Consider the following 14,256-nt stretch of genomic DNA (forward strand, 5'->3'; position numbering starts at 1 on the left):
CTGTTGGGGCATGCTACTGTGTGGGGGCATCAGTTCGACATCACATTAACTGAGTGGCGGCACTATTTTAGCGTGGGTACATAAAAGGAACTGGCATGGTTCGCTATAAAACATAGTTGTGCCATGCTGTGTTCTTCAAGTTGGGGTATACGGTACATGACGTAGCTGTATATACACTATCCAAAAACGAATGGAGGCTCCATCATTGGTCCTGTGGTCAAAGCAAATGACAAACTCCAAAGAATAACATTTCCATTGCTAGTATAGCGCCAATAAACTCCACGGCGGTGTACAGGTATCGACATCGCTCCCACCAGTCTCCATCCATTAGGGTCGTCTATGAGTTTTCGGAATGTGGGAGAAGCCCAGGAAAACCACCAAACATGAGGAGAACATACAGGCTCCATGCAGACGCTGCACTTCTCAGCAATCTCAGCTCTGCTACCTCGCACACAGATGGAGGCTGTTTGCCTCCGCCGACATGGAAGGAGGGTCACAGAAAGTTTATTGTGTGGAGTGGAAAGTGAAGATTTTCCTGGGGCTAATGAAACACTAGAATCTAAGACCAAAAGTATGTAAGGAGAGGATCCCTGGGAACTCCCAGATGAAACCCTCCTCTTAAGAAACCAGACACTTGGGCCTGGAATCACTCCCCTCTCCCAAATACAGGAATGCACTGTCCCCCCAGCACCAGGACACTGGGCTTCGTGTGTGCTCCACTCACTCTCTGGAAATCCTTCTTTTTGCGCTTTTAATGAAGATTTTTGCGCTTCCTTCGCGGCCGTCTCAGACATGCTGCCATGTGCGCGCAGAGACTGGCATGTTCCCTTTTTGATTCCCTTTCTCTACATGGTCTCTTCTTGCAGAGGTGGAGATGTCCGTCAGGCAGACAGGCACCTTCTACACAGCACGCAAGGTGAGTGACTTGTGTGTGCGCCGCCTGCTGTTTCCTGTGTCAGGCTACCTTATGGCTGTTTGGTGTTTCTGTGATTTGTCCCTTTACATATTTACATTATACATCAGTCATATTTAATCCTATCTTGTGATATCAGAATCTGATGATTACAGGGAGACGAGCGGCGCTGCGAGCAGCTGCTTATCTCTTTTGCCATATCAATCTGTGACACATCACTATTGTGGGAAATGCCTTCTACAGTGACAACCAATAAATTGTACTGCTCCATCTTTAATAAAAAAAAGAGGTTCTTCAGCAGCTACAACGGAAACATAGAGGATTTAAGCTAAAGTGAAATGTCATATTACACAACTCAGCTGCTGCAGAACCTCATAATACACCTCAGCTGCTGCAGAACCTCATAATATACCTCAGCTGCTGCAGAACCTCATAATACACCTCAGCTGCTACAGAATCTCACAATACACATCAGCTGCTTCAGAACCTCATAATACACCTCAGCTGCTGCAGAATCTCATAATACACCTCAGCTGCTGCAGAACCTCATAATACACCTCAGCTGCTGCAGAACCTCATAATACACCTCAGCTGCTACAGAATCTCACAATACACCTCAGCTGCTGCAGAACCTCATAATACACCTCAGCTGCTGCAGAATCTCACAATACACCTCAGCTGCTACAGAACTTCACAATACACCCCAGCTGCTGCAGAACCTCATAATACACCTAAGCTACTACAAAATCTCATAATACACATCAGCTGCTTCAGAACCTCATAATACACCTCAGCTGCTGCAGAATCTCATAATACACCTCAGCTGCTACAGAACTTCACAATACACCCCAGCTGCTGCAGAACCTCATAATACACCTAAGCTACTACAAAATCTCATAATACACCTCAGCTGCTGCAGAACCTCATAATACACCTCAGCTGCTGCAGAACCTCATAATATACCCCAGCTGCTGCAGAACCTCATAATACTCCTCAGCTGCTACAAAACCTCATAATACACCCCAGCTGCTGCAGAACCTCATAATACACGTCAGCTGCTGTAGGTGATCACCATGTAAAATGTTGTGTTTTGAAATGTTGCAGTTCTCACACTGACCACTAGAGCACAGAGAAGGCTGACACTTCCTGCTTCATGCAGTTCACTTTTCAGCTTTGCTGTGTGGACTGAGACAGAATGAGTAGAGTCATCTCTTTATCATTATTAGTATTATTAGAAGGTGAGAAGTTAATGATGATGTCAGGCCTAGACAAGGCAGGATGGTGACACTATACACACAGTAAGGCTCTGTATACAGCTCCCCTGTCATTCCTGGCTCCTTGGTGGAGGGGCTGTCCTCCATTTCTTCTTGAAGGTGTAAAATATTTCTATGTAAAGTAACTCCCAATCATTACAGCTCATACACCGCTGTGGGAGCTGTGTGACTCCAAATACGGCCAAGGAAGTCTGCGATGATTCAGTCTGGGACAGACCCTTATGTATGAGTAGTATTACTAGTATTATTAGCACTGTATGATCATTCCTTTATGTGTGGCGCTGTGTTTGGGTCGCTGTTGGCTGTTCCTATGTGTGCAGTATATGGCGGTATTTATGATGGAGATGCTGCCACATACGCCCTGTACAGTGTATGGCAGCAGCGTATATGATCTGTGGCACGGCTATATAGGCATGGACGCTCTGTGACACGGCTGTACAGGCACATCGCTGTATTAGTAGCCTGTGCGCGTTATGGACTGCATGGACTTACACCATATAGGGGGGGGCGAAGAGAAGATGTTACACACTACATGTCCGATGTGTAGGGGGGACGAGGAGCGACAGCTGTCATTTCACTGGAAAGGACACTTTTCGATCTGGATAATGATTGGATCTGTCCTTCATCTGTCCGTCTATCCATCTCATTTTTCAATTTTCTCTGCTAACGCTCTTCTTTCCATTAGGTGACAGTAACCCTGTATATTCCGGCTCTCAGCAGATACAATGTATCCAGTACGGACAATGCTCTGTGACTCCAGACTGATACAATGTATCCAGTGCGGACAATGCTCTGTGACTGCAGACTGATACAATGTATCCAGTGCGGACAATGCTCTGTGACTCCAGACTGATACAATGTATCCAGTACAGACAATGCTCTGTGACTCCAGACTGATACAATGTATCCAGTACAGACAATGCTCTGTGACTCCAGACTGAATCAATGTATCCAGTGCAGACAATGCTCTGTGACTCCAGACTGATACAATGTATCCAGTGCAGACAATGCTCTGTGACTCCAGACTGATACAATGTATCCAGTGCAGACAATGCTCTGTGACTCCAGACTGATACAATGTATCCAGTGCAGACAATGCTCTGTGACTGCAGACTGATACAATGTATCCAGTGCAGACAATGCTCTGTGACTCCAGACTGATACAATGTATCCAGTGCGGACAGTGCTCTGTGACTCCAGACTGATACAATGTATCCAGTGCAGACAATGCTCTGTGACTGCAGACTGATACAATGTATCCAGTGCGGACAATGCTCTGTGACTGCAGACTGATACAGTGTATCCAGTGCAGACAATGCTCTGTGACTCCAGACTGATACAATGTATCCAGTACTGACACCGCTCTGTGACTCCAGACTGATACAATGTATCCAGTGCAGACAATGTTCTGTGACTCCAGACTGATACAATGTATCCAGTACTGACACCGCTCTGTGACTCCAGACTGATACAATGTATCCAGTGCAGACAATGCTCTGTGACTCCAGACTGATACAATGTATCCAGTACAGACAATGCTCTGTGACTGCAGACTGATACAATGCATCCAGTGCAGACAATGCTCTGTGACTCCAGACTGATACAATGTATCCAGAGCAGACAATGCTGTGACTCCAGACTGATACAATGTATCCAGTGCAGACAATGCCCTGTGACTCCAGACTGATACAATGTATCCCGTGCAGACAATGCTCTGTGACTGCAGACTGATACAATGCATCCAGTGCAGACAATGCTCTGTGACTCCAGACTGATACAATGTATCCAGTGCAGACAATGCTCTGTGACTCCAGACTGATACAATGTATCCAGTGCAGACAATGCCCTGTGACTCCAGACTGATACAATGTATCCAGTGCGGACAATGCTCTGTGACTCCAGACTGATACAATGTATCCAGTGCAGACAATGCCCTGTGACTCCAGACTGATACAATGTATCCAGTGCGGACAATGCTCTGTGACTCCAGACTGATACAATGTATCCAGTGCGGACAATGCTCTGTGACTCCAGACTGATACAATGTATCCAGTGCAGACAATGCTCTGTGACTCCAGACTGATACAATGTATCCAGTGCGGACAATGCTCTGTGACTCCAGACTGATACAATGTATCCAGTACAGACAATGCTCTGTGACTCCAGACTGATACAATGTATCCAGTGCAGACAATGCTCTGTGACTCCAGACTGATACAATGTATCCAGTGCAGACAATGCTCTGTGACTGCAGACTGATACAATGTATCCAGTGCGGACAATGCTCTGTGACTGCAGACTGATACAGTGTATCCAGTGCAGACAATGCTCTGTGACTCCAGACTGATACAATGTATCCAGTACTGACACCGCTCTGTGACTCCAGACTGATACAATGTATCCAGTGCAGACAATGTTCTGTGACTCCAGACTGATACAATGTATCCAGTGCAGACAATGCTCTGTGACTCCAGACTGATACAATGTATCCAGTACAGACAATGCTCTGTGACTGCAGACTGATACAATGCATCCAGTGCAGACAATGCTCTGTGACTCCAGACTGATACAATGTATCCAGAGCAGACAATGCTGTGACTCCAGACTGATACAATGTATCCAGTGCAGACAATGCCCTGTGACTCCAGACTGATACAATGTATCCCGTGCAGACAATGCTCTGTGACTGCAGACTGATACAATGCATCCAGTGCAGACAATGCTCTGTGACTCCAGACTGATACAATGTATCCAGTGCAGACAATGCTCTGTGACTCCAGACTGATACAATGTATCCAGTGCAGACAATGCCCTGTGACTCCAGACTGATACAATGTATCCAGTGCGGACAATGCTCTGTGACTCCAGACTGATACAATGTATCCAGTGCGGACAATGCTCTGTGACTCCAGACTGATACAATGTATCCAGTGCAGACAATGCTCTGTGACTCCAGACTGATACAATGTATCCAGTGCGGACAATGCTCTGTGACTCCAGACTGATACAATGTATCCAGTACAGACAATGCTCTGTGACTCCAGACTGATACAATGTATCCAGTGCAGACAATGCTCTGTGACTCCAGACTGATACAATGTATCCAGTGCAGACAATGCTCTGTGAGCAGAACATCAGCAGCTGCTGCACAGATCTCTGCTGGATTGTTTCAATGTATCAGTCAGGAGCTCGATGGTTCGCTCACAGAGCATTGTCTGCACTGGATACATTGTATCAGCTGAGAGCAGGACGAGAGATGGACAGGGTTACTGCAGATAAATGGAAATGAGAGACTTCTGATTCACTGACAGCAAATATCTTGAAAATTAATAAATTAGATAGACATTGTTCTCATTCACTGACAGCAAAGACATAAAGACATTGAAAATGGTGAAGCATTCAATATATTAGAAACCTGTAGAACTCTACATTGATATCTATCTATCTATCTATCTATCTATCTATCTATCTATCTATCTATCTATCTATCTATATATCACATACAGCAGGTGAAATAAGTATTGCACACCAATTTTCTAAGTAAATTTATTTACAAAGGTGCTATTGACATGAAATTGTCACCAGATATCAGTAACCAATGCCATCAATAAGTTTTGCAACAATAAGGTTGTGAAGGTCTTGAGACAGCTCACTGGTTATACCCTTCATGAGATGTTTCTTATGTGGCACCTTGGTAATAAGACACCTTTTTATACCTTTTTATAGGCCATCAGTTGAACCAGTTGATATTATTTGTCACTTAGAGGCAGGATTGCTTTCTAATTTCTGATAGATTTCAGCTGGTGTCAGAAGTTTCCATGTCTTTTTGCACCTCTCTTTTTTCATGTGTTTAATACGTTTTCCAATGTCATTTTTCATTATTACACAAAATCGGTGAATTGTTCAATTCTTATTTCACCCGCTGTGTATCTACAGATATATGTTGATTATTCAGTAGAATTTCGCCTGAACCAAATTGCACCATTTAAGTGCTCCAGTCTGGCAACTCTGTTCTTTGAGGCCATGAGAATTAGTTACTTATATTCAGATCAATATTTCCGTGCATGAAAAAATAAAAGCTTCAAGACAAACAAATGAAATAATTAGGACAGATATAAAAACTACTTATGGGCGAACCCGAATGGGAAAGTTCGGAGTCCGTATTGAACACCTATTGTCCGTGCACGGACCCTGAACATGGACTTTTCCTGGAAGTCCGAGTTACTAATCAGGTTCAGCATCCCGAACAGCTGGTGTTTCCAACACTGTCATCTGTGTGACAGCGCGAGAAACACTAGCTTTGATTGGCGGTAAGTTCGATACTGCCGGTCAGAGCACTGCGTTCTCACCCTGTTATACAGATGACAGCATGTGAGCCAGCAGTTCTGATCAGCGGCTCACATGCTGATCATGTACTACTTTCATCATCGTACGCCTGCTCTCATTCATAGAAATAAATAGATAGAAATTTAAAAAATGATGTGCAGTCACTTGTATCTTTGACAACCAGCGCAGGTAAAGCCGACAGCTTCAGGCTGCAGCTGTCAGCTGTCAGCGTTACCTTGGCTAGTTTTACAAAATCGAGGACTGTGCTCTTAGACAGAGGTTTCCTTGAAATACGTGATTCAGACAGAACCCCCGGTGGAAAATTCCCTATAATGTGGCAGATGGAGGCACTGTGGGCACCATAGGAACTGTGATATGGCGGTGTCTGTCTTTTTAGGATTGCATAAAAGTGGCGTCGGAAACAGTTTTATTCACTTCTAAAAAGAAGGACAACACTGAACATAGGCCAGACGGAGTCCAGAGTAACTCTGCTGCCTCATTATAGTGAATGGATCCATCGGGGTTTTCATCTGTCACGTCACTCGGAGATTTAGATGGAAACCCCAAAGTAAGTGCTCAACGTAGGGGGCGGGATAAATGTGATCCCAAACGTTATGTAAAATGTTCCCAATAAAAGCTTGAACTCAATTCCCAAAAAAGCAAGTCCCCACTCAGGTCTGTCATCTGTTAACGGAAATATAGGGGCTTCCATGCTACTAATAGCACAAAGGTTCTGGAAAAGCAAAATGGTTCCTCGCCCCCCAAAAGAAATTCAGCAAATTCTCCGCTCCCACATCCAAGGGCCCCCCTCCCTTCTGAGACCCCATGTGCCTAAACAACATTTAGCGCCCACATGTTTGGCATTTCTGTAGTGATGGTAGTCTCGTCGTGTGGCTAAGCAGTACTGAGCAGCCACGTATGGGGTATTTCTACATTCAGCAGACACATTTTGGTGCCATTTTTACTGTTTTCCCAGCATGAAAATGTAAAATTTGGGGCTAACACACAATTTTGGTGGTAAAAATATAAATTGTTTTCTCTTCACTTCCCAATGGTATAAAATTCTGTGGCACACCTGTGATGTCAATATAATCACTGCACCCCTAGATGAATTCATTGAGAGGTTTAGTTTGTAAAATGGGGTCAAATATGGGGGGTTCTGCTGTTCTGGCACCTCAGGGGCTCTGCCAATGTAACATGGCACCTTCAAATCAGTGTGGCGAAATCTGCATTGTAATATGGTGCTACTTCCCTTCTGAGCTTTGCACTGTGCCTCAAAAGCAGTTTTCGACCACATATGGGGTATCAGCATACTCAGAAGAAATTGAACAACAAGCTGTGGGGTCCACCCTTGTGTTACCCTTGTGAAAATACAAAATTTGGAGCTAAAACAATTTTTGCAGGAAAAATGTGATTTTTAAAAAAATTTTCACAGCTTAACATTATAAACTTCTGTGAAGCACCTGGGGGTTCAAGGTGTTCAATACACATCTGGATAAGCTCCCTGAGGGTTCTGTATTCCAAAATGGTGTCACTTGTTGGGGGTTTCCACTGTTTAGGCACATCAGGGGCTCCCCAAATGTGACACGGCATCCGTTAATTATTCCAGTAAGTTTTACAATCATAAAATCAAATGGCGCTCCTTCCCTTCCAAGCCCTGCCGTGCACCCTTTTTTTCCCTCCATATATGGGGTATTGTCATGCTCACAATAGATATAAATTGCTCAACAAATTTTGTGAAGCAATTTCTCCTTTTACCCTTTTGAACATGCAAAATTTTGAGCTAAAAAAGATTCATCTGGGAAAAATGTGATTTTTTTTTAATTTTCACTGCTCTACGTCTGTGAAGCACCTGTGTGTTCTAGGTGCTCAATACAAATCTAGATAAGTTCCCTTAGGGGTCTAGTTTCCAAAATGGTGTCACTTAGGGGGGGTTCCACTGTTTGGGCACATCGGGTGCTCTCCAAGCACAACATGGCGTCCGCTATTGATTCCAGGAAATTTTACATTAAAAAAGTAAAATGACGCTCCATCACTTCCGAGCACTGCTGTGTGCCCAAACAGTAGTTTTCTCCCTCATATTGGGCATCTGCGCACTCAGGATAAATTGCACAACACATTTTATGGTGCAATTTTTCCTTTTTCCCTTATAAAAATGCAATATTTTGTGCTGAAAACATATTTGTGGGGAAAATTTGATTTTTTTTTTTAATTTTTACGATTCAACATTATATAATTCTGTGAAGCATCTGAGGGTTTAATGTACTCCCCACACATCTAGATCAGTTCCAGGAGGGGTCTAGTTTCCAAAATGGTGTCACGTGTTGGGGGTTTCCACAGTTTAGGCACATCAGGGGCTCTCCAAACATGACATGGTGTCTGCTAATTATGCCAGCAATTTTTACATTCAAAAAGTGAAATGGTGCTCCTTCCCTTCTGAGCCCTGCCGTGTGCACAAACGGTAGATTTCCCCCTCATATGGGTTATCAGCATGCTAAGGATAAATAGCACAACTTTTTGTGAAAGAAAAGTAAATATTTGTTTTTTCCTTCCACATTCCAAAAATTCCTGTGAAGCACCTAAAGGGTTAATAAACTTCTTGAATGTGATTTTGAGCACCTTGAGGAGTGCTGTTTTTAGAATGGTGTCACTTTTGGGTATTTTCTGTCATATAGGCCCCTCAAGGTCACTTCAAATGTGAGGTGGTCACTAAAGAAAAAATTCTAACTCCCTAACAAAAGAAAAAAAAATGTTTCAAAAATTGTGCTGATGTAAAGTAGACATGTAGGAAATGTTATGTATTAACTATTTTGTGAGATATGACTCTCTGATTTAAGGGCATAAATATTAAAAATTTGAAAATTGCAAAATTTGCTCTAAATTTCCATTTTTTTTAGAAATAAACGCAAGTCATATCAAAGAAATTTTTGTTTCATGATGGACAATATGTCACGAGAAAACATTCTCAGAATCAGTGGGATCCTTGGAAGCGTTCCAGAGTTATGACTTCATAAAGTGACAGTGGTCAGAATTGTTAAAAATTGGCCTGGTCAGGAAGGTGAAAACAGGCTTCGGGGTGAAGGGGTTAAAAATGTTCATCTGAACATCCATCGGTTCACCCATCTCTGAAAAAAACCTATTCTATATAATCACCCAAACGTACAGTGAAAATTGTTTTTGTTTAAGTGATAGTCTTCCCAAAGGACAAGTATACAGGATGCAGTGTAATCATATAAGATATATACTCCATGGAGACTGTCTATGATCATGTACAGTTTACATACACTATATTATACTATTGTGTAGCATGACCTATATTTGAAGCTCCAACTAAATCACGTCTCATAAGCCAGAGAGTTAGAGAATGTTGGAAATTGTAGTTTCACAACTGTATTTCCGTATTTCACAGTCTTTACATATGAAACATCACCAGAACCAACATCAGTACATGAATACAGCACCAGAATCACCATAAGTACATGAGTATAGCACCAGAACCATCATTACTACTTGAATATATTGCCACGCTTAATACTGTAATTGTTTGATGTCAGGTCAGCCCCATGTATCGCAAGAACCTACAACTCCCAGTATGTCCACAAGGGTAAGCTGATACTGGGAGTTGTTAATAGTCATCATCAGACTGCGGACCACACAGGAACCACAGTACTGATGGCACACAGGTAGTATAACAAATAAACATTTACACCTAGGTACCTTATTGGTGACGTCTTCTCCGATTGGAGTCGCTCTCATCTTTTCGTCTCCATCTTGTGCAGATGCAGACCTATGATGAATTTTGATATTCACATCTCATCTCTGCAGACTTCTCTCTTCTGCAGTCTTGTGCAGCACATCCCCACACAATACCCTTAATAATAATGTCGGTATGGTGCCCCCAGTGTGTAACATCTGATCTCATTGCCCCCGATGTGTAACATCCTATCTCATTGCCCCCAGTGTGTAACATCCGATCTCATTGCCCCCGGTGTGTAACATCCGATCTCATTGTCCCCGGTGTGTAGCATCCTATCTCATTGCCCCCTGTGTGTAACATCCGATCTCATTGCCCCCGGTGTGTAGCATCCTATCTCATTTCCCCGGTGTGTATCATCCAATCTCATTGCCCCCAATGTGTAACATCCGATCTCATTGTCCCCGGTGTGTAACATCTGATCTCATTGTCCCCGGTGTGTAACATCTGATCTCATTGTCCCCGGTGTGTAACATCTGATCTCATTGCCCCCGGTGTGTAACATCTGATCTCATAGCCCCCGGTGTGTAACATCTGATCCCATTGTCCCCGGTGTGTAGCATCCGATCTCATTGTCCCCGGTGTGTAACATCCGATCTCATTGCCCCCGGTGTGTAACATCCGATCTCATTGCCCCCCGGTGTGTAACATCCTATCCCATTATCCCCGGTGTGTAACATCCGATCTCATTGCCCCCAATGTGTAACATCCGATCTCATTGCCCCCCGGTGTGTAACATCTGATCTCATTGACCCCCGGTGTGTAGCATCTGATCTCATTGCCCCGGTGTGTAGCATCCTATCTCATTGCCCCCAGTGTGTAACATCCGATCTCATTGCCCCCGATGTGTAACATCCGATCTCATTGCCCCCGGTGTGTAACATCTGATCTCATTGCCCCCGGTGTGTAACATCTGATCTCATTGTCCCTGATGTGTAACATACAAACTCATTGCCCCCGATATGTAACCTCCGATCTCATTGCCCCCGATGTGTAACATCCGATCTCATTGCCCCCGATGTGTAACATCTGATCTCATTGCCCCCGATGTGTAACATCCGATCTCATTGCCCCCGATGTGTAACATCCGATCTCATTGCCCCGGTGTGTAACATCCGATCTCATTGCCCCCGATGTGTAACATCCGATCTCATTGCCCCCGGTGTGTAACAACTGATCTCATTGCCCCCGATGTGTAACATCCGATCTCATTGCCCCCGGTGTGTAACATCCTATCTCATTGCCCCCAGTGTGTAACATCCGATCTCATTGTCCCCGGTGTATAACATCCGAACTCATTGCCCCCGATGTGTAACATCCTATCTCATTGCCCCCAGTGTGTCACATCCGTTCTCATTGCCCCCGGTGTGTAACATCCGAAATCATTGCCCCCGGTGTGTAACATCCGATCTCATTGCCCCCGGTGTGTAACATCCGAAATCATTGCCCCCGGTGTGTAACATCCGAAATCATTGCCCCCGATGTGTAACATCTGAACTTATTGCCCCCAGTGTGTAACCTCCAATCTCATTGCCCCCGATGTGTAACATCCGATCTCATTGCCCCCGGTGTATAACATCCGATCTTATTGCCCCCGATGTGTAACATCCGATCTCATTGCCCCCGGTGTATAACATCCGATCTCATTGCCCCCGGTGGTAACATCCGATGTCATTGCCCCCGATGTGTAACATCCGATCTCATTGCCCCCGATGTGTAACATCCGATCTCATTGCCCCCGATGTGTAACATCCGATATCATTGCCCCCGGTGTGTAACATCCGATCTCATTGCCCCGGTGTGTAACCTCCGATCTCATTGCCCCCAATGTGTAACATCCGATCTCATTGCCCCCGGTGGTAACATCCGATGTCATTGCCCCCGGTGTGTAACATCTGATCTCATTGCCCCCGATGTTTAGCATCCAAGCTCATTGCCCCCGGTGTGTAACATTTGGCCCCGTTTATGCCATCGGCCCCTCGCTCCCTGGTGTATAATCTCCGGCCCCCCGCCATGCCATCTGTCTTTAGTTACATGTGACAGAATGGCCGGTGGTACAGAGCTCACCTATACCAGCGCAGTCCTGTCACCCGGGTAACAAGTCCATTCATGACATTTCTTCCTTAAAAGTCTTCTCCATCACCTGTGATTGATATTATTGAGAAGTGGAGACCCCGTGACATTACAGAGTGGGGACTGAGTGCTGAGGAGCAGAGGACAGAAAAGTCATCACCACTCTGCTGACCCCATTACTGTAGAGCCCAGACCTCCTCTGGTATCAGCACAAACACTGCGCCCCTGCCGGGAGCTTCATGGCTGAATGCAGCCGTACATCACCAAGCACAATGCTGAGTGTCGGATGGAGTGGTGTAAAGCCGCCACCACTGGACTCTGGAGGAGCCGTTTTGTGCAGTGACGGATCGCACTTCTTTATCTGGTGTCTGATGGAGGAGTCTAGTGAGTCAAGGAGGACGTTAACCCCTGACTGCATTGTACCCCCTGTACAGATGGTGGAGGAGGATAATGCTATGAGCTGTTATCAGGGGTCAGCATTGGGCCTTTAGTTAGACCCATTGAATAGAAGTCTTAATGCTTCAGCACTAGACATTGTGGATAATTGTAGCTTCAACTTTGTGGGAACAGTTTGGGGTTCGCCCTTTTCTGTTCCCCAAGACTGAGCACAGTGCACAAGCTCCATACAGACATGGAGGGGAGAATATGTAGAGTCCTGACTACTGATGAGCGAATATACTCGTTACCCGAGATTTTTTCGAGCACGCTTGGGGGTCCTCCGAGTATTTTTTTGTGCTCGGAGATTTAGTTTTTCTTGCGGCAGCTGAATGATTTACATCTCTTAACCAGCTTGATTACATGTGGGGATTCCCTAGCAACCAGGCAATCCCCACATGTACTTGGAGCGCCCCCAGACGCAGGGCTGCGGAGCACTCGGTACCGGGCCTCTCTGTCTCAGTTCTGGGGTTGTCACGGTGGCTAGACCCGGTCCGTGACCCTGCTAAGGGGCGTCCAATGAAAGGTGTAGGTGGTGGTGCGTGGTGCAGGTCGCGGTGAATAACGAGGACACAGGGTTGCAGTCTCTTTACCTCTTTACTGAAGGCTTCAAGATGCTAAATCCAGAGCACTGCTAACAGGGCTGGCTGAGACTGGCCGGTCCGATGGCACCTCCAGAGTTCCCTTTGCAGGTGGAAATCTGTGCCTACCTTCTAGCGCCTGTGTGTTGTAGTACTTCCCTGCTGAGCACCACGGGATAGTCCTCACAACTGTTGTGTCTGTTTCTGATGTTCTTCTCCGTCCCCCAGATGATATGGATAGGATGCACCCGTATGACGGGTAGGCCTGGAGTTCTTCCGGGACCCTAGTGATGCCCCTCTCCCACAGTTGCCCCCTATGTCTGCTTAGGTGATTTAGGTGAGACAGCCAACCTATAATTAACTGTCCTGCCGTTGGTTTGAAGTTAGGCTTGGAGTCCAATACTTCCTCGGCGTTCCGGCCACCGGCTACACGCCTCAGTAGGATGTTGCCTCGATCTTGCGGCACGACTCCTACTGGTGTTATCTCCTTTTTGCTATGATTTCGTTTCTCACTTCTCCACAATATACTTCGCTTCTTGTCCTTTCTTGAGATACCGCCGCGATGTAGTGCAGGCGCGGTTCCTTAACGTTCTGTCTAGTTCGCTAGGCCTCTGTCAGGATCCCACCACTGACAGGGACCCCCCTGAATCTTCCCCTGCAACACCCTCTGCCACAGGATGTTGCCTGGTTCCAACCCAGTCAGCTTCTAACTTTCTATCAAACCCCAGTTTTACCAGATTGTGAGGAGTGGCCTAATACATAGTGCCCTTTGCTCCCCCTGGAGGCCAGACTGTGAAGTGTATTGGTGTCTGTGATACCTGGTCAGGAGAACTCCTTCAGTGCCATCAGACGTACCATCACTCCCCTTAGCGGCGGAGCATCAGTACTGCAACAACCAGG

At 45.4% G+C, this 14,256-nt stretch overlaps 1 protein-coding gene across 1 annotated transcript in view; it reads left to right on the forward strand.

Moving 5' to 3' along the window:
* The first annotated feature begins 625 nt into the window (after nt 1-625).
* The window catches only part of ADAMTS12 (ADAM metallopeptidase with thrombospondin type 1 motif 12), a 510,507-nt gene continuing 496,876 nt past the window's right edge, over nt 626-14,256 (forward strand). The window contains exon 1 of the mRNA XM_077281848.1: nt 626-916. Within this exon, the coding sequence (XP_077137963.1) occupies nt 793-916 (124 nt within the window). The 5' untranslated portion in view covers nt 626-792. The remainder of the gene's footprint in view (nt 917-14,256) is intronic.

This window comes from Ranitomeya variabilis, chromosome 1 (genome assembly GCF_051348905.1).
Source record: "Ranitomeya variabilis isolate aRanVar5 chromosome 1, aRanVar5.hap1, whole genome shotgun sequence".
NCBI classification, from domain to species: Eukaryota; Metazoa; Chordata; class Amphibia; order Anura; family Dendrobatidae; genus Ranitomeya; species Ranitomeya variabilis.